Source organism: Salmo salar, chromosome 24 (genome assembly GCF_965601325.2).
Source record: "Salmo salar chromosome 24, fSalSal1, whole genome shotgun sequence".
In the NCBI taxonomy this organism is placed as follows: Eukaryota; Metazoa; Chordata; class Actinopteri; order Salmoniformes; family Salmonidae; genus Salmo; species Salmo salar.
The window spans coordinates 27,909,925-27,937,500 of record NC_138314.1 but is presented as its reverse complement, the minus strand read 5'-3'; the positions used below and the strand labels follow the sequence as shown (position 1 = coordinate 27,937,500).

Below are 27,576 nucleotides of genomic sequence, written 5' to 3'. Positions count from 1 at the left end.
CCACACAAACACGCACCCCTAGCAGAGCAACAACAGCACATAATCCCACACAAACACGCACCTCTAGCAGAGCAACAACAGCACATAATCCCCCACAAAGAACAGCAGGCAGCGGAGGTTAATAAACCCACCCAAATGAACTAATAGGACACAGGTGTAAACAAAACAGACAGACACAAACGAAAAGGAAAAATGGATTGGTAGCAGCTAGTAGGCCGGCGACGACAACCGCTGAGCACCGCCCGAACAGGGAGAGGAGCCACCTTCGGTGGAAGTCGTGACACATTGGGCTTGACATCAATAAGAGCTATTAAGGCGATTAAGTTGACTCGATTGTTCCCCAAAATACAAAATGTTCTCAGTGGCTAATGATATTTGTGATTGTGTGTGTGTGTGTTCTATAATTGTGTAAGTCAATGAGTAACTCTGATAAGCCGCATGGAGCCGTTAGTCAGGGCAGTCTCTCCTTCTCACACACACACACACACACACACACACACACACACACACACACACACACACACACACACACACACACACACACACACACACACACACATCTCACACACACTTTAATCCACAGAACCTTGTTGTTGTATCTGATAGTCTAAATAAACATTCCTTCACGTAAAGAAATTAATCTCAATTCCAATGTAGTTGAGAGGTTAAAAGGTTAAAAGCTATTTGATTGTGTGTTGTCAGTGTATGTGTGTGTAAGATAGTGAATACATGGTATATCAGAGGAGGCTGGTGGGAGGAGTTATAGGAGGACAGGCTCATTTTAATGACTGGAATGAAATCAATGGAATGGTACCAAACACATCAAACACATTGATTCCATTCCAGCCATTACAATGAGCCCTTCCTCCTATAGATCCTCCCACCAGCCTCCTCTGGTATATATGTGAGCACCCCTCACGCCATAATTCCTGTATGTGTTTTTGAACTTGGAGATGAAGTCATCTGCAGTGCTTTCATGAGAGGCGGGACTCTCCAGTCCCCTCGGCTCCCCTCAATTTTCTGCTCCCAAAGTAATGGGAAAATTGGTCTGTCTTTCCGCTCTAGTTGGGATTGGCAGTGTTGATAAACAATGCAGGGACAATTAAAGGCAGTTTCATTGAGAGGAACTCACATGAAGCTCAGCCGTGGTTGGTGGCTGATACCCATGGGATTGTGCAACTGCAACAAACTGAAAGGTCCCCTCCTAAATTCAATTCAAACATCCCCACCATTAGGCGGTCATGTCCAATACTCTAATAACCAACATTTGTCTGTACTGATATGCTCAGCTCGTGAGACAGCCACTATATGTGCACATTCCACAAACTGCATGTTTTAGCTTGGTAATATCATATGTCTCTGTCTCTGTTTCACATTCTGCCCAGCTACGTTACTATGATAGCTGAATTTAGACAACTCTGTCTAGAACATAGTGGGAATCATACTCAGGATAAAATCCCACTTTGTTTGCATAAGTGTATAATGAGCACATTATCATTTTAACAGTCTCTATAACCTTCTTACAGTACTCACACATGGCTCAGATGAAGACCTATTAGGGAAATGTCTTGCTGTGCTGCAGCTCCTCAACTAATTATAATTGTGCTGGCAAACGGTCCAGTATGACTTGGAGGTAGAAAGGCAGCAGAGCCCGGTTTGTGTTCGTTGGGGGGAGAAATGTGAAGGTGTGGAGGGGGATGGGGGCGTTGTTTATGGGCTAAGTGAAGTGGACCATCACGAAAGGAGTCAAGCAAAGGCAGAGTAAGTGATGGAGAGAGCGATTAGAGGAGAGAGAGAGAGAGCGGAATGAAAGAGGACTCAATGCAGGACTCAATCGCTCTCATCAACTGCACTCAGTAACAGAACACTCTCACCAATCCCTCTGCCTCCACAGTGGAAGCATTTAGCAATGGGATATCCAACGCCAGACCAACCCTTGTTTTGTGTGTGGGGCCACTCACTATTGTAAATGCAGGCTCCTTGTGGGTTTTCATATCAAGTCTTTCCTTTTATAATCCCACATTTATATGTACATTCAACACAATCAATCCATTTTACCCTTTCCCCAATATCCCGAATCCAAATGGCATACTCTGTCATTTCAAACAGTTCAGTTACAGTGCATTTGGAAAGTATTCAGACCCATTGCCTTTTACACGTTTTGTTACGTTACAGCTTTATTCTAAAATTGATTCAATTGTTTTTTCCCCCCTCAACAATCTACGCAAAACACCTCATAACAACAAAGCAGACACAGGTTTTTAGATTTTTGGGGTATTTAAAACATCCTGGAAATATCACATTTACATAAGTATTCAGACCCTTTACTCAGTACTTTGTTGAAGAACTTCTGGCAACAATTACAGCCTCGAGTCTCCTTGGGTATCACGCTGCAAGCTTGACACACCTGTATTTAGGGAGTTTCTCCCATTCTTCTCTGTAGATCCTCTTAAGCTCTGTCAGTTTGGATGAGGAACGTTGCTGCACAGCTATTTTCAGGTCTTTCCAGAGATGTTCGAATGGGTTCAAGTCCGGGCTCTGGCTGTGCCACTCAAGGACATTCAGAGACTTGTCCCGAAGCCACTCCTGCATTGTCTTGGCTGTGTAGTTAGGGTTGTTGTCCTGTTGGAAGGTGAACCTTCACCCCAGTCTGAGGTCCTGAGCACTCTGGAGCAGGTTTTCATCAAGGATCTCGCTGTACTTTGCTCCGTTCATCTTTCCCTCGATACTGACTAGTCTCCCAATCGCTGCTGCTAAAAAACAACACCACAGAATGCCGCTGCCACCCCCATGCTTCACTGTAGGGATGGTGCCAGGTTTCCTCCAGACGTGACGCTTGGCATTCAGGTCAAAGAGTTCAATCTTGGTTTCATCAGACCAGAAAATCTTGTTTCTCATGGTCTGAGAGTCATTTAGGTGCCTTTTGGCAAACTCCAAGCGGGCTGCCATGTGCCTTTTACTGAGGAGTGGCTTCCGTCTGGCCACTCTACCATAAAGGCCTGATTGGGGGAGTGCTGCAGAGATGGTTGTCCTTCTGGAAGTTTCTCCCATCTCCACAGAGGAACTCTGGAGCTCTGTCAGAGTGACTATCAGGTTTTTGGTCACCTCCCTGACCAAGGCCCTTCTCCCCTGAATGCTCACTTTGTCCGGGCGGCCAGCTCTAGGAAGAGTCTTGGTGGTTCCATACTTTTTCCATTTAAGAATGATGGAGGCCACTGTGTTCTTGGGGACCTTCAATGCTGCAGACATTTTTTGGTACCCTTCCCCAGATCTGTTCCTCGACACAATCCTGTCTCGGAACTCTACGAACAATTCCTACGACCTCATGGCTTGTTTTTTTTTCTCTGACATGCACTGTCAACTGTGGGACCTTAGGTAGACAGGTTTGTGCCTTTCCAAATCATATCCAATCAATTGAATTTACCACAGGTGGACTCCAATGAAGTTGTAGAAACATCTCAAGGATGATCTCAAGAATGATCAATGTAAACACGATGCATCTGAGCTCAATGTCAGGGTTTGAATACTTATGTAAATAAGGTATTTCTGGTTTTTATTTTTTATAAATTAGCAAACATTTCTAAAGACCTGTTTTCGCTTAGTCATTATGGGGTATTGTGTGTAGATTGATAATAATGTAATCAATTTTAGAATAAGGCTGTAACGTAAAACAATTTGGAAAAGGGATAGGGTCGGAATACTTTCCGAATGCACTGTATCTATGGCTACCCGTGCTCATACACCCACGCACCCCACACATATTCTGCTTGCTTATTCCAGTTCTCAAACTTCAGTTATTTGTCTTCCAGTCCCTTCTTCTGCCTCCATGAGCATGCTCATGATCATGACTCTAACTCTCTTAGGGGGGTGTGGTTAAATCCCCACCAAAACATAGCTTGCTTTACAGCTGTTGGCTTTCCTCTGAATAAAGATAAAAGGTATAATTGTGTGAGGTGAGTCAGACTCCACTCACAATACTGGAGCTAATTGGTCATAAATGAGTCCATCTGGTTTGATTTGGAGTTCAGTGAGGCAGCAGGATAACGTCTCCCTCTGACCAGTCCCCCTCCTCGTCCCCCTTCTAGCCCCCCCCCCCCCCCCCCCCCACTCGCCCCCCACCTCGTCCCCCACCTCACTGCCAGGCCCCAGAGGACCACCTGGCCTCACCGTCTGTGACCACAACCGTATTGTCTCTACTACACAACCTCAGAGCATTCTTCCTCGTAACACATAGGATGTGTCAGGATGCCATAGCTCACAGTTCCATCACCACAAAAAAGTCAGCAACAGCAGCAGTGGAAAGACTATGTCTAATGTTTACCGGGTGTTTGTATATCCTGTTTTATAATAACAAAAACACAAACTGGATCAGTATAACATCAACAACTCAACAGCATACCTCTTAATGCCCTCCATTAGATAAACATCCAATACAATCATGCAACAATTCCATAATCTCCTAAAATAAAGGGACATTAACGTATCACAACGTTGTAATAACCCTTTAACCTTTGCTCAGTTTAGACCCACATTTGACTTGTTCCACTCCAACAGGTCCAGACCTGTTGGCAGCATCCACAGACCTCCAATCTCAAAATCCCCAAAGCCTAATCGGGTTCTGTGTGTTTGCACAGCTTGCTGATCAACATTTTCTATTATGACCTCAGAGCAGATCAAACTGTCAGACCCCTCCTGGATCAGAGTGTGGATGGATGCAGCTTGTCCCACACACCTAGGTCCTAGTATGCCTTCAGGCTGTGGACATGCCCCATGAGAGGGATTCATAAAGAAAATACAAAGTAAGGGCTCGATTAAATCCATGGCGCTGAAGACCTGCACTAGCATGATAGAAATTTAAAGGCAACGTCCGAGACTGCATTCGTGGTAAACAATGCATATCTCGGCTCAATCGGAAATTACTTTTAAATGTAAATCGTGCTACAGCGCTGATTTTCAACGCTAGGGAATGAATCGAGTCCTAAATGTGGTCTTTATACTCGCTGTGAGCTCCATGATCCCTACTCTACTGGCTCTGTGGTAGTGGCAGGGAGGCCACAGTACTTGTAGGTTGGGGTTGAGAGTGGCTAGCCTTAAATAGCGCTCAAATTCCCTCACGAACTATATTCTACCTCTGTTGACAGGCCTGGAACTATAGGCTAAACCTCAGTTATTATGCATTGTAATGTAATGCCTTATATGATCAATAGGGAGGATTAATGGGCAAATAGCAAGCAGTAATTGATGTGGGAATTCAGAAATAGATGGTGAGAAACAAAGCTGTCAGAGTAACTGTGGGATAGAGTTGAAAAATGAAAAGTAAATTCACGTGTTAATGACTGTGGTGTTTCTGTAAGTATCTGCTGATGCAGCACTCTGTTGGATCTTTGTCCCAATTATCATTTGTATTTCATTTCCTCAAATACAGATTGTAGGTGATCACATGCTGTATCTCTTGTCCTTGAGCGAGAGAGCGATAGAGCGATAAGCGAGAGAGAGAGAGAGAGTGTGTGTGTTTGTGTGTGTGTTTGTGTGTGTGTGTGTGGCCACTCTTCTTTTCACCCACGGTGCTCTAATTGAGTAGAGGCTTCCGTTATATAAACAAGAGGTATATCTGTAGTTGAACATGTTCATGTGGTGAAGAACAGTCAGACAGTGCTGGTTGAGAGTGATACATATTCCAGTGGGTGAGCTCTCATCATGTCACACGTCTGACAGTGAGAGGGAGTTATTGGTATGGAGAGGCAGCTCCTATTCCACAGGAGAGTCAACTCTCACCCCTCCTCAACAATGAACAGAACATTCTCTCAGCTCTATTTCTGTATGCCCAGGTCCTAGCACATTGGTAGAGACTGTTATACATTTTAATAGCTTGCTAAATTCATCCAGGTTTGGAGAGGTTTAGGAGGTGGAGAAGAGGTTTAAAGCTGGTTGGTCCAATGGGTCTAACTGCTAATGTAGGTTAATATAAAGAGAGGACACTTGAATAACAGTTGACCACTTTAGGAAGCTCAGCACCCGCTCTACCTTTACCTGACCTCAGTTGCGGTTCAAGCCCATTTCAACTGGGGGCAAGCTGGGGCCAGTTGTACTGTTAGAGGGGCCAGTTACATTAGACGTTATTGTTGTCATATTGTTTTCTTCACTGCATTGCAGGCATTAACAGGCAAAAGACCATGTTCATAATCATTAGTGTTCTGCGTTGCCACTGTCTAATGACGGGTGTAAAAAAGGAACGATAGCAAAAATGTGTTATGGAAAAATTATTTCATACTCCACATTTAGGGGGGCCACAAGAGGGTCCAAAATTGTTGTCACAGGGGCACTGCCCCCCCCGGCCCTCCCCCAGAACCGCTCCTGCCTGACCTGGACCTCAAAACTGTATTCTATCCATATAATTTACAGTCCCCCATAGAGCTCACCATATCTGAGATACAGTACATATATATATTATATATGATCACCTGCATAACTTTATGAAGAAAAATGTGAAGATTGTGGAAGTTAACTTCAGAAGCAGAGGCCGAGTCAGACAGCGATCACAGGCAGATAACCATTCAGAGACACGTTCATCATTCATCTCTCTACTGCCATCGTCCCAGCATGAAGGAAACGTGGCTTCTGCATCTACAGTAAAGAACCTAGAATGATAAAGCTAGAATCGTTAGCTGCTACATCCATTTTTGAACCTATAAATTAATAAGATATACCCATTGATTCTTGAAGAATATAACTTATAAAAGCCTTATGAGCTTATTTCAACTGTCGTACCCCATCAAAATATAAGCTTGATTTACGCCAATGTTTGTAAACAATGTAAATGTAAACAAACACTGCATAGCCTCAAAACATGATTACAACTATACATTAGTTATGTTATTTTTTAAATTAAGGATTCTAGCTTTAACTGCAAACACCTCGGATTTGGCTTGGTATCTGAAAAGCTTGTACAGCACATGAACATTTGGAGGAGAAGGTAGAAATCGATAACTGCTATCTTCGCCTGATGGGTCCCTAATTTCCTCCATCTACGCCTGATGGGTCCTTAATTTCCTCCATCTACGCCTGATGGGTCCCTAATTTCTTTATCTACGCCTGATGGGTCCTTAATTTCCTCCATCTACGCCTGATGGGTCCTTAATTTCCTCCATCTACGCCTGATGGGTCCCTAATTTCCTCCATCTACGCCTGATGGGTCCCTAATTTCCTCCATCTACGCCTGATGGGTCCCTAATTTCTTTATCTACGCCTGATGGGTCCTTAATTTCCTCCATCTACGCCTGATGGGTCCTTAATTTCCTCCATCTACGCCTGATGGGTCCTTAATTTCCTCCATCTACGCCTGATGGGTCCCTAATTTCCTCCATCTACGCCTGATGGGTCCCTAATTTCCTCCATCTACGCCTGATGGGTCCTTAATTTCCTCCATCTACGCCTGATGGGTCCCTAATTTCCTCCATCTACGCCTGATGGGTCCCTAATTTCTTTATCTACGCCTGATGGGTCCTTAATTTCCTCCATCTACACCTAATGGGTCCCTAATTTCCTCCATCTACGCCTGATGGGTCCCTAATTTCCTCCATCTACGCCTGATGGGTCCCTAATTTCCTCCATCTACGCCTGATGGGTCCCTAATTTCTTTATCTACGCCTGATGGGTCCTTAATTTCCTCCATCTACACCTAATGGGTCCCTAATTTCCTCCATCTACGCCTGATGGGTCCCTAATTTCCTCCATCTACGCCTGATGGGTCCCTAATTTCCTCCATCTACGCCTGATGGGTCCCTAATTTCCTCCCGGGCAGAGGGGGAAACAATAGCGGGCATCAATACCTTCAATTGGCGGATTGGAGGTGGGGTGGAAGACAGCGGGACACAGAACACAAGTGGGTCACCTCTTCTCCAGACACTAAATGGACCTCAATCGATTGCACAAATTCAGTCTTGTGGGAGACTGAGAACAGGTTGGGGTAGGGAAGCCATTAAGACTGGTTTGGAATAAAAGGCAGTAACAGGGGAGGGAGAGGGGAGTGGACGTTTGAGGCCAGGTAGAGATAGGGAGTTATAGGTGTTTTCAATTACTGGCAAATTCAGAGCAATTTCTCCTCTTTCTGCCCAGGCCTCCCTCTGTGAGGGTGATAGGAGGCTCACACAAAACAAAGGTATAGAGGGGGTGTTTTTTCATTCGCTTGTCTCCTTTTACCTTTCTTAGTCATCTTGCAGCTTTGTATTGAGCTGAATGTTTTTATAGAAAAGGTCAAAAACTTCAGTGTTTCAAGTTCTGTGTAGATAAGAAACTGCCTGAACACAACAGATACGTACAAATGCATTACAGATAACAGACAGACAGGATGGAAGGAGCATATTGTTCCAATTGATAGAGCAAAAAACTGTGTTTCTGCTTTTTCTAGTCATTACAATGTGTATCACGCAGAGGTCACAAGATTCATCTTCCATCTTAAATCCTCTTTGTTCCTTTTCACCACTGGTCAAGACTCTAATGTTTCCCTTTCCCTTTCCTTCTTTGTCCCTGTCTTGATTGGGAGGCTATTTGCCGTGGATGACAGAGGATGAGTTGTGGGGATGTTATTGTGCTGTCTTTGTATGCCGTTTCTACTCTTTCCATCAGTACTACAGCTTTCCTGTTGCTGGATGTTCTTCAAATCAAATGTTATTTGTCACACACGCCGAATACAACAGGTGTAGTAGACCTTACAGTGAAATGCTGACTTACAAGCCCTTAACCAATAATGCTGTTTTAAGAAAACACACAAAATAAAAAGTTATAAAAATAACAAAAATTACTTAAAAAGGCAAAAAATTATTTAAATAACAAAAAGTAAGAGATAAGAGTAACAAATAATTAAAGAGCAGCAGTGAATAACAATAGTGGGGTTATATACAGGGGTACCGGTACAGAGTCAATGTGTGGGGGCACCGGTGTCGAGGTAATTGAGGTAATATGTACATGTAGATAGAGTTAAAGTGGCTATGCAAAGATAATAACAGAGAGTAGCAGCAGTGTAGAAGGGGGGGGGGGGGGCAATGCAAATAGTCTGGTTAGCCATTTCATTAGCTGTTCAGGAATCTTATGGCTTGGGGGTAGAAGCTGTTTAGAAGCCTCTTGGATCTAGACTTGGCACTCCGGTAACACTTGCCGTGTGGTAGCAGAGAGAACATTCTATGACTAGGGTGGCTGGAGTCTTTGACAATTTTTAAGGCCTTGCTCTGACACTGCCTGGTATAGAGGTCCTGGATGGCAGGAAGCTTAGCCCCGGTGATGTACGGGGCCGTACGCACTACCCTCTGTAGTGCCTTGCGGTCGGAGGCCAAGCAGTTGCCATACCAGGCAGTGATGCAACCCGTCAGAATGCTCTCGATGGTGCAGCTGTAAAACCTTTTGAGGATCTGAACCTGCTCCTCTCTCAACCTGCTCCCCTACAGCCCCATCGATGAGAATGGGAGCATGCTCGGTCCTCCTATTCCTGTAGTCCACAATCATCTCCTTTGTCTTGATCACATTGAGGGAGAGGTTGTGTCCTTGCACCACACTGTCAGGTAGCTGACCTCCTCCCTATAGGCTGTCTCATCATTGTCGGTGATCAGGCCTACCACTGTTGTGTCATCAGCAAACTTAATGATGGTGTTGGAGTCGTGCCTGGCCGTGCAGTCATGAGTGAACAGGGAGTACAGGAGGGGACTGAGCACGCACCCCTGAGGGGCCCCCGTGTTGAGGATCAGCGTGGCGGATGTGTTGTTACCTACTCTTACCACCTGGGGGCGGCCCATCAGAAAGTCTAGGATCCAGTTGCAGAGGGAGGTGTTTAGTCCCAGGGTCTTTAGCTTAGTGATGAGCTTTGAGGGCACTATGGTGTTGAACGCTGAGCTGTAGTCAATGAATAGCATTCTCACATAGGTGTTCCTTTTGTCCAGATGTGAAAGAACAATGTGGAGTGCAACAGAGATTGCATCATCTGTGGATCTGTTTGTGCGGTATGCAAATTGGAGTGGGTCTAGGGTTTCTGGGATAATGGTGTTGATGTGAGCCATGACCAGCCTTTCAAAGCGCTTCATGGCTACAGACCTGAGTGCTACGGGTCGGTAGTCATTTACGCAGGTTACCTTGGTGTTCTTGGACGTAGGGACTATCGTGGTCTGCTTGAAACATGTTGGTATTACAGACTCAGACAGGGAGTGGTTGAAAATATCAGTGAAGACTCTTGCCAGTTGGTCAGCGCGTGCTCGGAGTACACGTCCTGGTAATCCGTCTGGCCCTGCGGCCTTGTGAATGCTGACCTGTTTAAAGGTCTTACTCACATCGGCTGTGAAGAGCGTGATCACACAGTCGTCCAGAACTGCTGATTCTTCCATGCATGTTTCAGTGTTGCTTGCCTCGAAGTGAGCATAGAAGTTATTTAGCTCGTCTGGTAGGCTCGTGTCACTGGGCAGCTCTCGGCTGTGCTTCCCTTTGTAGTCTGTAATAGTTTGCAAGCCCTGCCACATCCGACGAGCGTCAGAGCCGGTGTAGTATGATTCTATCTTAGTCCTGTATTGACGCTTTGATGGTTCGTTGGAGGGCATAGCAGGATTTCTTATACGCTTCCGGGTTAGAGTCCCGAACCTTGAAAGCAGCAGCTCTACCCTTTAGCTCAGTGCGAATGTTGCCTGTAATCCATGGCTTCTGGTTGGGGTATGTGCGTACAGTCACTGTGGGGGCGACGTCTGATGTGGTGTACTCTTCAATGCCATCGGAAGAATCCCGGAACATATTCCAGTCTGTGCTAGCAAAACAGTCCTGTAGTTTAGCATTGCTTTCACATTTCACAGGGAAGCTCTACATGATTCTTTCAGGTTCCAGCAAAGGCCTGAATTTTCCCAGAGAAACAACATGCGATCAAGCAGTCAAATTATAGTATTCCACATTTCTGGTCTCAGACCAATTGAATGTGTTAATGTGTGTGTGATCCTGGGGAAGCTCTGAAAACCTCTCGGCAGGGAAAGAAGCAATGTACCAGTAGAAAGAGAGAGATATATATGTACATGTGGTCATGGTGGGCAGATATAAGTGGATGAAAATGAGCATTGTAAAACTCAATAATATCATTATTTCTTGCTCTCCTCAAGTTGTCCATAAGGTTTTTCCACAATATCCTTTGTTTGTTTTTGAAAAGGAGGAGACAGTTGTTACACTCAATCAGGTGCTGTATGAGAAAGACAAAACCGTAAACATCCTATATCTACACTATATATACAAAAGTATGTGGACAACCCTTCATATTAGTGGATTTGGCTTTTTCAGCCATACCCGTTGCTGGCAGATGTATAAAATCGAGGACACGGCCATGCAATCTCCATAGACAAAGATTGGCAGTAGAATGGCCCAACATCAGTGCCAACCTCACTAATGCTCTTGTGGCTGAATGTTCCAAAATCTAATGGAACTCCTTCCCAGAAGAGTGGAGGCTGTTATAGCAACAAAGGGGGGGACTAACTCCACATTAATGCCCACAATTCTGGAATGAGATGTTCGACGAGCAGGTGTCTACATACTTTTGGTCTTGTAGTCTATTTGGTTTCACAAAGGACATAGAAACTGCACTAAGCAACATACTCATGTACTCTCAAATACTTCAGCTCTCAACAAAAGCTGGTGTTGGAAAGCAATTATCTTGTAATCAGCTTGTCAGATGAAACTGTCAGAGTGGATTTTGCTTCATCTGGTTAAACACTTTAGTTTCCCTGGCAGGGACTGAACCAACTTCAAAGGGCCCTGTAGCCTACAGTAAAACTCTAGACAGGAAGTTCCCCCCCCTGCAAATGTTGCCACATGAACATATGAGAGCCCTGATAGCAGGTACTATCAACGATGTCACTTCCCCTGCACCCTGTCTCTTCCATGAGGAGGGGAACCATGTTACACACTCATTGTAACGTTCTAGCATTGTCTGTTGAATGTGTTGAAAAAAAAACCTCTCTCATACTGCATCTATCTATGAGGAAGGATGAGGGGACTTGTCATTTTTCATATCTCCTTCTGCATGTACAGTATGTGCCAGATGGGCAAACACACAGAGCTGGTGACGAGGCTACTTGAGCTGGTCTTTGTCTTCACTTATAAATCAATGGAGTGAACAGGAGTACATGACTTAACCCTAATTGAGCCTGTTAATCTCTCTGGATAAGAGCGTCTGCTAGATTACTAAAATGTCAATGTAAATGAGTGCATTTGATTGATCCCCAAGTGCTCCATCAGATTAACGGGTATGTAGATAGTTAACACACAGGCCAGTGTAGATGCACACATGAACATGAGTGTGTCATTAAGCCATACACTGTCGCAATAACAACCCTTTCTTTTGTCTCTTTAAATCAACAGACAATTATTTGGTTGCAATATGCGTAATCACAAGAATAAAAACAAATGTATTGAAACCCAAAATGCTTGACAATGTGTTAAAGATAAATTATTGTTTCCATGGCCATACAATATACTGGTTGTATATACAAAGCTGCAGGGGAGGAAGTACAAAGGCAACCATTTCCTGGTCTCTGTTATTTTAATCAATTACAAACCTACAGTATTGCAAAACCATAATTTACAGTTCAATACTGACTGCAACTCACAAGCACCAAATCTGTTTAGTGACACACCACTGCACCCTAGTGGAAGTCCAAGTGCTTGCATGTGACTTTTATTGCCTTGCACTGCACTGGTCAGCATTATTCCTGGTGGAGGAACAGATGTGTAGATTGGCAGACTCCCATTGGAGGAAAACAATGGTCAATAGAGGAAAGCCTTCAGCAGCTCCTAAAGCCTACACCTCCTCACCACATTCCCCTGACTGGCACCACACAGATTACAGACAGGCTGAAAGAAGCTCACTGGAAGAAGCACAATCTATGCTAAATCTGTATGCGAAGGAGTAGGATTGTTGTATGTTTATCGTGATGCTGTGTGAGTGTGTGTGTTTGTGGGTGGTCTCTGAATTAAAATACCACAATCAAACATCAATGACAAATGTTCCAGAGCTAAAACTGTATAACTGTACATCTATGTAAGGCAGCACAACATCACAGTATGAAATCTGGTTTTGATGAGGGCAGAAACCCAAAAAGAAACATTTCTGAATGGTTTTCAAAGGCAATAGCTCAGTGAAATATTAAACCTACCAACTGATTACTTTATTTTGGCCTGCCTCCTCTTTGTCTGTCTTCACCCGTATGATCTCACAGACTGTTAACATTAACCTGTTTCTACGCTGAGCCACACACACACACACTCTCTAAGATCTATATTTAACTTTGCTTGTGTTGGAATGGGGATGTGTGTCAGAGGGTTGATGATTGTGCATATGACGCAGGAGTTCAGTGTCAGTTTCCAACAAGGCCTCTAAATTTAGCCTGGGTAAAGGCAGCAACGAGCGGACTGGTTGGCGACCTACTCCTGCTGAACTATATACTGCTTTGGACCCACTGTTGTTCCGTCACCTGCACCTCTAATTCCTTTTTGTGTGTGTGTGTGTGTCTTGGTACCACTTGTGTTTTGGTGGAAGGGAAGGGGTGAGTTTTAAATACTTTCTCTGTTGATTGCCAGTGTTGTTTATTGGAAATGTGCACATTGCTGTATTAGTTGACATTTCAGAATATGTTATATTCAAATATTGTATGATATGTCTGTGTAATATAACATTAGTCTAACAAACATAATGGAGTTGGGGAAATGCACAGATTTTTACTAACATTAACTGAAAAGCATTCTACTTGTTTTGTTTATAAAAGGTATAATAAGTGCTAAATGTTTTTTTACCCACTGTGCAGTTTGGCCTGCCTGTGCAGAGGTTGATGATTTCTTTGTGGTTTCAGGTGACTGGATCTCTAACCATCTATGAGGAATTGACATTGCTGAGAGGATGGCAGATGGCAACTTGGCACAGGGACTGTTTATCTGTGAACGGCCCACTGCTCTAATGCAAGTCACAGCTTTGTGATTTGCGACAGGGAGTCAATCAGCCGGAGGCGATGGGTCAGTCAGAGGGGCTAGAGAGCAGGGGTGGCATAAACAGCCCTGACCCCCTTGTACAAGAGGCCTATCTGATGTTACATGACTATATAAACTATGTGATCGCAGGGCCTGACGGCCACATAGGCCCACCCCCTACTGCCACAGCAGCAGCCCTGCGCCATGCTGGGGATGAGCTGCTAGTTAGGTTCCCCATCTTCTTCAGGCGCTGGCCACGCGTCTTCCACGATGTGACCGAGGCCACAGCCTGCCCCATGCTCACCGCCATCCTGGATGAGCACTTTGCCACCACCACCCCCGGGGGGCGTCGACGAGACCTGGCCTGGAGTGCGGTGCTGTCTGTGTATGTGCTGGCTGGCCAGATGGCCCTGCACTGCCACGAGAGGGGCATGGGGGGAATCCTGCCCCAGCTTAAGGAGTGTGTGGGCGGTTACGTGGAGAGGGTCATCTGTCCAGAGATTCGGGACAAGGGTGGATGGGTAAGTTCACTAGTCAAGGCTCTTCACTGGCAGAGTAAGACTAAGGCCTAGATTCAATCAGATCAAGCGTTAACCAGCAATGGCAGACAGCCACATAACGGATGTTTTGGCGGCGTTGGAGCCGTCAAATCGGTGAGCAGTTGATCTTACGATCATTGTCACGAAGCCACACCTGCCCCACTCCCGTTAGAAGTTCAGAACGAGAAAGTGTAAGCTATATAGAAATAATTACTCTCAAATTATAAAATCATAAAATCAAGTAATGAGGGTTTCTATCAGCCTAATTGAGGTGTAGATTACATCTCACATTCCAGGGTTCAAACTTGGTAACGAGGCTGGCTGCATGGGATTTATTTTCATGCGACTCTGTGCAGCCAATGGCAATGTCCGCTTTAGGTGTAATGCCAGGAGCTGCTTGTGAATTTGACAACTCTAACGCAGTTCCACCTCTGACATCGCCAAAACAAGGACATCGCTTTAATAAGGATGTCGGCTAAAGCAGATGTGATTGAATAGAGCACTAGACTACAGTTTAAAATGTTTGATTGTCCTGTTGTTGTTGTGAATCTTAAATTTGGTTTCATTCCTGGGAACTAAACACGTTTTCTGTTGTTGGCAGACAGGCTTTGTGTCCCGCTTTGGGCAGAAGCAGGACTTGGAGGGCCAGGTGAAGAAGGTGTGTTGCTGGACTCTACTGCTATTGGTCACCAGTATCCTGTCCTATTTCCTGTGGAAACGAATATCTTAAACAACACCCCCACCTGGTGGCCACAATCAGATTGCTCCAAAAGTCCCCTTATTGAATAAATATTTTCCCAAAGCATATATTTACCAATTGTATCTCAATGTCCCACTATTGTCTATTTTAATCCATTGAGGTGTGCAATCATGCTGGTAAAAACCTTACCTCAGTAATAATGTGCCAGGCATTTATGGGACTTTGCATTAGACATTGACATAACAGTTTCAGGGCTCAACAAACATACAATAGGCTCCCAGTATTAACCAGCCAGCTAGTTTACAACTGAATCATAATTCAGTAGAGATAAGCTTTTCACTGTGTCAGGTGTCAGCCAAGGATATTAGCACAACTGAAACTGAAATGCCCAAACCAACATTTTTTTTTTTGGGGGGGGGGGCTGAAAATGCCCCATCCAGGCAGCCAATTGAGATTTTCTTTCCCCTACATCAGATATCTTTCAGAGCTAATCTGATTGGTCATAAGACCAATTAGTGAAAGAAAAAGACCAGATATGGGCTGCTTGTGTAAAGGCAGACTTTGATTTGTCAAGTTCAACCCATGTCATACATAAATGGTGAATGGACAGGCATATTCCAATATTACTCATATACCTTTGACTTTGTCAGCCAAATTAGCAAGAAACTTCATGATAGCCTACATGTGTATATTTATGTGTGCACTAACATCGAAATAAGGAACTAGAGGGTTTATGAAACACCACTTTGGTCTGTCAACATCACAGGGGATAAAGTCCTTGGATAAGCAGTATGGTTATTAGTGCTACAGTGCATGTTATGTCAGACTAAATCATAGCTTGAATGGCTAAAAATTGCTCATTCAAAATAGATTTACCATGAGTTTAGCACACTAGTCAGATTTCAGAGGCATGGCAAAACATGCAAAAACCTAAGCTATGCCTCAGAGAACTTGCACAATTGTGCTGGGGAACACTGTAGCCCCTCATCTTACCATGTATAGAAAACATACATGAATGACTTCATAAATGCACCAACAGCTGCTCTACAATTATTTATGAAACTGTGGTTACAATACAATAAATGTATGTCATTTGAATGTTTTCACCACGGAACACTATTGCCTAGCTGAAGAACTGGTTGTCAGAATAATGTGTGGGACTACTGATCTGGCTATTATTGAAGCCCAACCATAGTTTATTGGAGCAACCATTAAATCGAGGAATACAGCACATTAAACAAAAGAAATTTTATTGACATGTTTCTGTACAGACAAGAAATGACAGGAATAGCAGAGGTGACAAAACAAAAAGGACAGGTAATGGAACACTGGAAAGGTCAAGACTGACATGTCAGTGAATTATACAGCTTGGATGCGCACAATTATAAACATTTAGGCCAGCTCCTCTTCTCCCTCCTCTTCAAACTCTCCCTCCTCCTCAGCGGTGGCATCTTGGTACTGCTGGTACTCAGACACCAGGTCATTCATGTTGCTCTCAGCCTCAGTGAATTCCATCTCGTCCATACCCTCTCCGGTGTACCAATGGAGGAAAGCCTTACGCCTGAACATGGCTGTGAACTGCTCTGAGATACGCTTGAACAGCTCCTGGATGGCTGTGCTGTTGCCGATGAAGGTAGCAGCCATCTTGAGGCCGCGGGGAGGAATGTCGCAGACGGCGGTCTTGACATTGTTGGGGATCCATTCAACGAAGTAGCTGCTGTTCTTGTTCTGCACGTTCAGCATCTGCTCGTCCACCTCCTTCATGGACATGCGTCCACGGAAGATGGCGGCCACTGTGAGGTAGCGTCCGTGACGGGGGTCGCAGGCGGCCATCATGTTCTTAGCATCGAACATCTGCTGGGTGAGCTCAGGCACAGTGAGGGAGCGGTACTGCTGGCTTCCCCTGCTGGTGAGGGGGGCGAAGCCAGGCATGAAGAAGTGGAGACGGGGGAAGGGCACCATGTTGACAGCCAGCTTACGGAGGTCAGCGTTGAGCTGTCCTGGGAATCGTAGGCAGGTTGTGACACCGCTCATTGTTGCCGACACCAGGTGGTTGAGGTCGCCGTAGGAGGGAGTAGTGAGTTTGAGGGTACGGAAGCAGATGTCGTAGAGAGCCTCGTTGTCAATACAGAAGGTCTCGTCAGTGTTCTCCACTAGCTGGTGGACTGACAGGGTGGCATTGTAGGGCTCCACCACAGTGTCTGATACTTTGGGTGAGGGCACCACGCTGAAGGTGTTCATGATGCGGTCAGGGTACTCTTCACGGATCTTGCTGATGAGCAGGGTGCCCATGCCAGAGCCGGTTCCACCTCCTAGTGAGTGGGTGAGCTGGAAACCTTGCAGACAGTCACAGCTCTCAGCTTCCTTCCTCACAACATCCAGGACTGAGTCCACCAGCTCAGCGCCCTCTGTGTAGTGGCCCTTGGCCCAGTTGTTTCCAGCACCACTCTGGCCTGCAAAACAAGATATTGAATAAATTATTGTAGTCTATTGCTCTATTCAGTTTATGTACAGGCGACATTATGAATATGATAAAATACTGTACAAATATAAACCTACCGAACACAAAGTTGTCAGGTCTGAAGATCTGGCCGAAGGGTCCAGATCTCACAGAGTCCATGGTCCCTGGCTCCAAGTCGACAAGCACGGCACGAGGCACATATTTACCACCTAGACAACCAGGAGGAAAATAAAGATCAATATCAGAACCACACATAATCAATTGGGAGGGATAATGAATTTGACAAATGTGGTTATACAGCAGACGAACAAGGCTTACCTGAGGCTTCATTGTAGTAGACGTTGATCCTGTCGAGCTGGAGGTCACTGTCCCCATGGTATGTACCAGTTGGGTCAATGCCATGTTCGTCACTGATCACCTCCCAGAACTGCAAGAAGAGCATTCGGATTTAGTCTACAGCGCAAAATAGAATTCATATCAGGTAGGCTAATATGCCATTCAAAGTGTGATCTTAACCAAATGCGTGGTAGGCCTATGCAGTTAGATTGTTTCAATATTCCATTTGATCACGTCAATGGATCAATTCGACTACATTGCATGGTTCATTATAGGTACATACAATGTATGGTTAGGTATCTGGAATGAAAATCTCCCGTTAAAATTCCGCGCGCGCGGCACGACCTCCGATTGGCTGAAATCCATTCGCAATGGTTTTGAAAATGTCGAATACGTCACTTGCTGAAACACCGCCCACATCTGCCAAAAACCGGGCGCGGCGCGCTATCAATGACACGAATGTGGGTCATAATATGGGATTGAACAAATTTCCCATTCCCCCCAAGAAATATGTTTATTACGACAATAACCGAAATGTACTCACTATTTAACAGATTACTTGGAATATGGCATTTGGCATCACTGAGGCCTACTTCCCCTTTTGCGCATTGCAGTAGGTCGAGTAAATTGTGGTTATCCATACCCACATTTAATCGATCAAGTTTACATTTAATAAAACAATTTATTAATACACATGTTCATGTATATTGTCGCACTCGCCAGTAGTCTACAGTGTAAGGATCATTCCAGTCCAAATAAAACCGGTCGAATAAAAATAGAGTAGCGCATAAAAATAATACCAACGCTTTTTTTTCTCTTCCCCCCCCCCCCCCACCCATCAAAACAATAACGGTAATCAATATAGGTTAGGAATATTAATTACTTGCATTTCCATTAACAATACAGTTCTTTGGGTGTGGTTAACTGGACACGCATACAAAGAAACTGCGATTTTACGCACAGTTATTTATCGCACGATTTGCATCAAATTAATAAAACAGATGACAAACCTTAGCTCCGATCTGGTTTCCACACTGTCCAGCCTGAAGATGCACGATTTCCCTCATTTTTACTTTGGAGGTAGAACAACTCTTATGCCAATAAAAACCAGTGGCTTGGCTTCCTTTCTTAGAGTGCGCGAAAAGAATGGTGTCCCTGACTATATAGGAGGACCTTGTGCCCGCCCCTTAGATTCCATGTCACCAAATCTGACAAATCTGTTGGCTAATATTTCTCAGACCCAATAATTGACACACTTATAGACCAATCATATTCACAAAGAATAATTTTCATTGGCCTCTTCTGTCTATCAATCAAAATATACGCAAACGTGTGATCCTCGCATAATCTTGAAGATTTGTCCTACATCCTTTATGCCGGCTAAAATCATATCTCATTTTAAACTATACTTTCTTCACCATATTTTGATCCAATAAACCACACAGAGTACATGATTAAGAGAGGCACCTGTTGACTATTTAAAATATGTGAAACCTTTTCACATAAAATGGTAGAACTAAGAACAACCTCACAGATGTAATGTAAGTCCACGTGGCTCATTGTTACTTTGTAACCATTCCTGGCAGAATTATTTCAGCTTCTTGGGGGTGAAACATAGCTATTTCGTTTCTCGATTTACATTTTGTCACATGAAATGTATCCAACATCATGTCACATGTTTTCTGTCAAGAAAGGGATCTAATATGTCATCGAAGATATGTCAGTTGTTTTGTTATCATAACACAACATAGTCTACAGCCTTTGGTACTGTGCCGGAAACCTTCGATTAGATTATATGTACCCAGAGTCATTTATATCCCTAATTCTTATCGTTGTTGTTACATATTTCTGAATATGGGCGCCTCCCTTTTTGCGCATTGTAAAACATGGCTGCCTGGGCTGTGTCAGGGCTTTACACACAGACTGCTTGGCTGCTCCTTTCCCCTTACAGGCCACAGTGAGAACTTCACAACATGATTATTATATTTAAACTACATCGAGACGAAATCCTGCATATACATAGTCTATTGTTGTGAATGAATCCATGTCTGATTTATATAACGTCAATGTATTACCATTTCCAACAGATGACTCTGACCTGGGGCCCCATTGCAACCATCTCCTTGGTATGTATTACTGATCACAACATAGTCCAGTCATGAAGTGACAGACAGTCCAATAAAATGTTTAATCTTCCATGTTAAATTGTATTAATCTTTGTACTGGCATAGTCCTAATTATATAATATGACACAACACATAAATAGTGCAATGAAACAGCTCAAATCCAGTTTAGCATGAGATGGGGAGGTTGGGCTATCGGTCTCAAAACCAGAGAGACAGACACTGTCTGGAAGGATGAACAAAACAGGGAGGGGTGTGGCAGCAGCAGAGAAAGAGAGTGGGCTTGGGAGGGGAGCAGTGCATGGCTGTTTTAAAGAGTGCTGGAATTAGGAACGGGGGCTTATTGATAGTTAATATGTGTGCCAGGGGGAGAATGTGTCTGAGACGCCAGCGCTCGCCTCCTGCATGGGCAAAGTAGCTGTGCGTTGAAGGACAGAGGAGAGACACCAGCTGATTCTCTGTTAGTTTGGACCAATATCCGTTGAACAGACCTTTGTGGAGGACCTATAGGGGCTTTACCTTGAGTCTGGTGATCCATGCCCATTCAGCTCTTACCACTGTGTCCATAACATGCATTTTCATGTAGATTAAACCTATAGAGTTGTCAAGGTGTAGGGATAAGAGCTCTGTGTGCGGAATGAATAGCCATACTCAGAAACAAAGGGCCTAGTTTCAATCTCATTACAGCACAGTGAGTGCATACAGTCCATTCTCACAGCGTAGGCTGCCTTTGCAGAGACATCGCTGCTGTGTTCACTCTGTAACTGGGTCATCATACAGTGTACTCTCAGATTGATATAGCACACATTGACATTCCCTGTGGTGCCTCAAGTGTGTACACTTTAGTGTATACATACACTGAGTGTACAAAATACTAGTAACACCTTCCTATTATTGAGTTGAAGAGCAGGTGTTCCTATTGTTTTGTACACTGTGTATATACAGAATACTTTTTTATTTTACTAGGCAAGGCAGTTAAGAATGTATTCTTATTTACAATGACGGCCTAGGAACAGTGGGTTAACTGCCCTGATCTAGCAACCTTTCGGTTACTGGCCCAACACTCTAACCACTAGGCTACATGCCACCCCATACTAAAGCCTATGACCCTGTTCAGTTGGGATGTTGACAAATATGCCTAAAGCACAACATTTCATATGAATCTTAAGAACAGTGTGCTTTCAACAATAGTTTCATTTTTTTTTAAATATAGGCATGTCAGTTAAGAACAAATTCTTAATTTCAATGACTGCCTAAGAACAGCAGGTTAACTGCCTTGTTCAGTGGCAGAACGACAGATTTTTTATCTTGTCAGCTCAGGGATTCGATCTTCCAACCTTTCGGTTACTAGGCCAATGCTCTAACCACTAGGCTACCTGCCGCCCCTTGTTATGTAAAGTGGAGCTCTGTCTAACTCTTCCTCACACTTCCTTCATGGCCCCTGCATTCTTCCTCCACGGTAGTGTCTAGTCACAGATGACAGGGAAAGGGGGGGGGGGGGGGTGTTAATAGTAACAAAGGGGGAGAGAGTGGGGCTTTCTTGTGAGGACTGGAAGAAGGCCAGCCTGAGGAGAGACAAAAGGAATCAATCACAAATACATTTCCTGAGTAACATCCTATACAGTGGAAGCAGCTCATTATGGTTTCATACAACACCTTTCCCACTCCATCCTCTGTCTGGGCACACACATCCACATTCTATTTCTATCTCAGCCTTTTTAATCTACATTAAAAGCAGCAGAAAGACAAGGGCTGGGCCTATCCAACAATAGACAGCCTCAAGACAGGATTGGAGGTGTGAGATTTCCTTTTGATTCAAACCATTTTTATCCCTCTGCGGTAAATTAATTATTCATCTAACTTTGGAGGGGAATAGAGTCTGATTGTACACCAAGTGGTGTGATGTGATGTGAAGCGAGGCTGAGTGAGGCTGAGCGTGTCTACTGCACATCGGCAAAAAAGCATCTCCGAGTCAAATTGAGGGCATTTGCTGTCCTCGACTCTTTATGGACTCATTTATGGACATAACGTCACCTCATTATATGCTTACAGTAACTTGCAGCTTGGCTGTCCCACTAGACAAGAGCTCCCCAGAAGGTTGATGGTTAAATTACCCTGCCCTGACTCGGCATCTTCCCTACATCTGCAGTAGACTACTGCATCCTCTGTGTACTGCCAGATAGTGTAGCAGACAGTGGTACACTACACCCATGGAAAAATGATTACAACTGTAGATATAACAGAATCAGTATTATACTGTATCTCTATGACTTGACTACACTATTCTCAGGGTGGAATGTGAGGAAGAGTTAGACAGAGCTCCACATTCAGGTTACATAACAAAGAGACCATGACCATGCAAAAAAGACACCCTGGCAGAATGCAAATGCTAGCTAGTGTCAGCTACAATAGTTACTGTGTTGCAGTGGGCATGTTGTGATGCTATTCAAGTACTGGGTCTTCTAGCAGTGAGGAACAAGTACACACAAGTCAATTTATAAATGTATGCTGATTTGCAACAAATTGACAGTAGAATTCTAAAGCACTGTAAAGTAATTGCCACGCCCAGTCCTCCTCAGCTATTCAGCATATTGGTACAGACAGATGCCTACTCTCTACAAGAGGGTTCTACCAACAATTATTTGGGCAACATTTAGTATTTCCAGTGAATATCTGACATCTTTGTAAAGTTTCATTGGAGAACAGCAGAAATCAGAGGTGGTCTTCCCTGGCCTGGCCTATACAGTAGAATTGTCAGTGAGTGAGCAGGTGGAATGGGCATGTGGTTAATAATGCAGGCCAGGTGTTGGACAGGAACAGCTGTGTCTCACGCTGATTGTGTACTGTACACTATGTCTGCTGGTGGAGCCCAGTGATTCAGACATATCAGGTTACTCTCCTCAATATTTACATTTACTCCGGAATGCTGTTATAATAAATGGCTGTGTCTGATCCCGATCTCTCATAGCGTAGTAAGCTGTGTATCACCATATCTGTCCCTAATGAAGAGTAACAATCTATGAGTGAATGGGTGGGATTCACTATTGTAAGAGCGAGAGGGGGAGGGGCACTCCTTCAGTGGAGGCGGAGTAGGCTAGGCTGCATTGTGAATAATGGAACAGTGCCCAGATGCAGAGACGGAATACATCATTCTTCCATTGATTTTCCTGAGATTGGCCATGCATGCTATCCTTCTGTGCTTTTCTCTCTTCTCCCTCTGTCTCCATGGCTGGTCTACTGGGAGAACAGTCAGTCAGGAAGCACAGCTGATGCTAACGCTGCCAGACACTCAGCTCCAGACTATGCAGCACATCCACTGAGCTTACTGATGATGATGATGCATACGCAGAGAACATGCAGTCAGCTGTGGTCCGGGGAAGTCCAGACCTCCGCTGTGACACTTATCAAAACAGGCCATCACATCGCTGGCAATATACTATGCTGGTTATGTAGTGGGATATCACTGCCACTGGCTGAATGACTGAGTGGGATAATGATGGTGGCTAAGATGGTAGGTAATTGGTGTCGTAATGGTAAAAGAAAATGGGGGATGGGTTTGTATTGATTAAGGATGACTCACTGGATCAATTTGGATTTCTAGCCTTCTGGAGGGGGGTGATGTAATACTACTGCATCACTAATTTAGGGATTTTGAGATTAAAGTAGATGCGTTCTTTCCCAAAAACAATGTAAATACATTTTCAAGATCTCTTGTAATAAATACTGGCCCACTAGACTTAGACTAGCACTTAGCAACAGCCTCATATCTGGTTTTATGGTTGGATGTGACAGAGCATATTTTCAGATGTTTATGAGATGTTGAGATGGTTCAAATCATTTTGATCAAGCCTGGGAGTGTTCATTCATTAATACATTACATTTGCACTCTTTCAAGTGAGTCTTTAATCAAATGAATGTGGTTTACCAATCAAATGTGTTTTTCTCTGTGGTGTTCTTTCCTTTTTTCTAAGAACGGGGATTCTCTCTAAATGGTTTAAATGAGCTCTGTAGTAGTGACATTGATTTGAATCAATCAATGGTTTCAATAAATAAATCTTGCCTACCTTTTCTAGTGTTTTATATAAGCATATTGGACACTACTACACTCACCCATAATGAAACAGTGGGTAATGGCATATGGGTAAACCAGTCTTAAAACTGTTACCAAAAGATTACAATCTCTGGGACAGCATCCAAACAGATGCTCATTTGGTATGATGATCTTTTTCAGAGGCCTGCTACTGGAGGCAGCTGCTAAGCAGTCCATTGTGTGTTCGACTCCATACCACTCCCTTATTACAGGCCAACTCCCAACACTTCCGGAGAGCAATAATGTTCCAATCATCTACTGCCATCTTCTGGCTGTATTGAAAACCAGTGTCATGTTTATTGATTATTGGAAAAATACGTCCCAGGAGACTGGCGATCTTGTATGAATTCACAATTTCCAATAGATCCACATTAGGGTGTTTTGGTTCATCAAAACAAACATTGATGAAGGTCTATTAAAAACTTTGATGAGAAATTGAAGAACATGAAATTAACCATGAGTATGATCATGCTGAATCATTTCAATGTGTTAGATGTAGAGTTTTACTTCCTGTTTCTCTGACTAGCAGTGTCCCTGTTTCCTAGTGACTATAATGTTGTTGCCTAGTGACTATAATGTTGTTGCCTAGTGACTATCATCTTGGTTTTGAATGAAGTGAACTCCAACTGTCTCGAGGTAATATTGTATGTTTATCTTATGACAACATTACATTTCAACACAAATGTCTTATAAAGCAAAAGAAAACCTTTATTTTTCTATTTAGAATATACAAAACAGTACCTAGTTGTCATAAAGATAAAACACAAGTACAAGATCATTTGTTTTTACAGTGAAGGTGATTGGGAATGATTTGTGTTGGTTGGTAGGCCTGTTGTGGGGTGGAGTAGCTGCAGACCAACATGACCAATGATGAGGGCCCGACATGCAGAAAGTAGAAGACTGATCATTATGGCTCCTATAGCAGAGTTCATCTTGTCTTGGTGCAAGGTGGTTGGGTAGAGGTGCTTCTTGCAACCACCACCACTTGACAATGCACAGCCTTTTATTACACTGGAAAGAGACAACAGAGAATGGTGGTAGAATCAGTCTGCTGACATGGGAATAAGGCTTTAGTAAATTTAGCCTACGTGCAAGAGCAGCATGCATACCGACACTTTCCCCATGACTCTTTACCATAACATCTGTAACAGAGCATGAATGGCATGGTGATATTCAATTCAGGAGTAGATCATTGATTTTGAATTGAAAAAAATCAGATCAGTTACCTGCAGGGAGGATGTTATCCTTAGAGTATCCCTTCATGTTCATGTTTCCTGCTGGGTTGTACGGGCCCAGCAGGAAAATTATCTCCATTAACCCATAAGAGTCTAAGCCATGTCTAAGCCAGGGGTGGGGAGGTTCTACTAAGCTATATGGAATTGTTTTAAGAAGGTGATACTAAGGATCATTTAGGTATATGATTTTGATTTTAAGACCCCTTGAAGTATCAAAAAAATATACATGAATTTTTTTTTGATATTTTTGGCTTTACCACTATTAACCCATTCAAATGCATTTAATAACAGATTCACTACATGGAACAACAGATAGTCCCCCCAAAAAACTAAAGAAGGTTCATTCTGAAGTGTCTGTCCTATATCTGAAAGATATAAGAAAGATCAGGGAACATTTGTTTTTATTTCTGTTTTTACATGTATTTAACCCCTTATTTCAACTGGTACCGGGGACCTTCAGACGAGTCTTGTGGGGCCCTCAAGAAAAAGTACTACTGAATTACTACTCATCACTAATACACAAGATCTACACAAACGTACTGGTTTTACTACTTGATTGCTATTGAGATGTGTAATAAACCAGTAGTGATTTATGTAGTAATTTAAGAAGTAATGAGTGATAAATTAGGATGTTTCACTACTGGTGAACACTACATATTTCCTACTCAAACTACATAATTCTTTCTTATTGATTGATTAACTACTGAGCGTTTGGGTATCTACTACTTAAAACCTACACATTCCGACATGTTCACTATTGAATTACTACATAACGGCTACACATTACTGCTGTATGTAAATGTTATATTTCAGTTTATAATTTTTTATAAATTTGCAAAAATGTCTAAAAACCCATTTTTGCTTTGTCATTATGGGGTATTGTGTATAAATAGATGAGAAAAAACGATTTAATCAATTTTAGAATAAGGCTGTAACTTAACAAAATGTGGAAACAGTCAAGGGGTCTGAATACTTTCCGTATTCACTGTATGACTTAACCTCCACATTCCTACATAATTCCTCCATGTTCATAAAACAAGAAATACGTTTATACAAACTTAATTGTATGTTTTTTAATCAAATGTATTACATTAATTAAATTCATTAATTACAGCACTTTTAATCCATTTGAGGTCTTCATTCAGCTTTGACATCGCTATCTTGAGATCCTCTTTTTTGTTGCAGCCACATTTCTCCACAAGAGAAAATCAATTATAACTTAAGCCATTACCAATCACCTGCTGACTGTGTTCACGTAAGACAACACAGAAAAACATTTGATAAACAATGTTAATCGTACCAACAGTGGCCTCCAGTTTTATGTCGAGGTCCTCCTTGACAACAGGTGAAAACGGGTAAGTAGAATGTGTAAGTATACTAATGTGAAAATACTGTACATTTGCATACTAGTGGTGCACGGGTCAGGTGTTTGTTCACGCACACCTGCCGCAATTGCTAATAACCCATCCGCAATCACCTGACTATATGTGATAAAGTGAAAATCTGAGGCCTGCACCCGACCCTAACCCGCAAATATAGAACATGTGGAATAGGCTACAGTCAGAGACTGCAGAACAAGGGGTTGCAGGACTTAGATATGTTTCTGCTTATAATTTCCGACATGCTGGTAGGTTATTTGTTTGTCAACTTATCTATAATTAGATACATGTAGCTTCTCTTATGTATTTCATTTTGAGTTTGCATCTCAATATTACATTTTATACTGTATACATCACAGAAGACTGAAATATAACAAAACCTATTGACATAGAAACACGTTTTTTTTCGGCTGTTAAAAAAAAAGGTTTATTAATTAGGAAATTATGAAAGATATTAGTAACATTCCACCCATGAGGCCACTAGAGGGCGAGTTGGTCATGTGACTCCAGGATAGGGCAACACGCTTGATGTCATCTCTAGTGTAAAAGCCCCATCAGGCGTGAGCTGCTTGTTGAAATCTTACACTGTAGCAGCGCAAATCTCTTGTGGAGCTGGCGTGTTCATGCCCAGGTTTCGTTGAAATTAATAGGAGTGTCTCACGCTCTGCAAAAGTTAGGCCTATGCGTTCCATCTGATGGAGCAGGTCAGTAAAGCAGATTTTTCTGCTACCTCATTGTT

The 27,576-nt window shown here is 43.3% G+C and overlaps 2 protein-coding genes and 1 long non-coding RNA gene across 4 annotated transcripts; 2 read left to right on the top strand and 1 right to left on the bottom strand.

The window, feature by feature from the left end:
- The first annotated feature begins 13,421 nt into the window (after nt 1-13,421).
- bcl2l16 (BCL2 like 16) lies at nt 13,422-15,320 on the top strand. 2 transcript variants are annotated; one of them, XM_082968615.1, is made up of 3 exons: nt 13,422-13,556; nt 13,860-14,495; nt 15,119-15,320. In XM_082968615.1, the coding sequence occupies exons 2-3, from the start codon at nt 14,016-14,018 to the stop codon at nt 15,164-15,166; spliced, it is 528 nt and encodes a 175-aa protein (XP_082824741.1). In that variant the 5' UTR covers nt 13,422-13,556; nt 13,860-14,015; the 3' UTR covers nt 15,167-15,320. The 2 variants fall into 2 exon arrangements, with proteins under 2 accessions (XP_082824741.1, XP_014026897.3); XM_014171422.3 differs by having other exon boundaries at nt 15,115-15,320.
- Nucleotides 15,321-16,446: 1,126 nt separating this feature from the next.
- LOC100136483 (tubulin beta-1 chain) lies at nt 16,447-19,177 on the bottom strand. Its single transcript, XM_014171634.3, has 4 exons — nt 19,021-19,177; nt 17,993-18,101; nt 17,773-17,883; nt 16,447-17,666 (listed from the first exon to the last, which is right to left on the bottom strand). Exons 1-4 carry the CDS (start codon nt 19,075-19,077, stop codon nt 16,606-16,608), a joined length of 1,338 nt encoding a protein of 445 aa, XP_014027109.1. The 5' UTR covers nt 19,078-19,177; the 3' UTR covers nt 16,447-16,605.
- A 173-nt stretch (nt 19,178-19,350) lies between these two features.
- LOC106585439 (uncharacterized) lies at nt 19,351-27,047 on the top strand. The gene is made up of 3 exons (XR_001323969.3): nt 19,351-19,551; nt 20,098-20,136; nt 23,383-27,047. It is a non-coding gene; the product is annotated as an uncharacterized LOC106585439 (long non-coding RNA).
- Nucleotides 27,048-27,576: the final 529 nt, after the last annotated feature.

What these genes read in the sequence shown, in the direction of transcription:
- LOC100136483 (XM_014171634.3), bottom strand. Translation starts at nt 19,077, where the DNA reads ATGAGGGAAATCGTGCATCTTCAGGCTGGACAGTGTGGAAACCAGATC. An exon ending in CTACTACAATGAAGCCTCAG is followed by an intron (nt 17,884 to 17,992) that starts GTAAGCCTTGTT and finishes CTGGTTGTCTAG; the next exon opens with GTGGTAAATATGTGCCTCGT. An exon ending in ACCTGACAACTTTGTGTTCG is followed by an intron (nt 17,667 to 17,772) that starts GTAGGTTTATAT and finishes CTTGTTTTGCAG; the next exon opens with GCCAGAGTGGTGCTGGAAAC.
- bcl2l16 (XM_014171422.3), top strand. Translation starts at nt 14,016, where the DNA reads ATGGGTCAGTCAGAGGGGCTAGAGAGCAGGGGTGGCATAAACAGCCCT. An exon ending in TTCGGGACAAGGGTGGATGG is followed by an intron (nt 14,496 to 15,114) that starts GTAAGTTCACTA and finishes TGTTGTTGGCAG; the next exon opens with ACAGGCTTTGTGTCCCGCTT.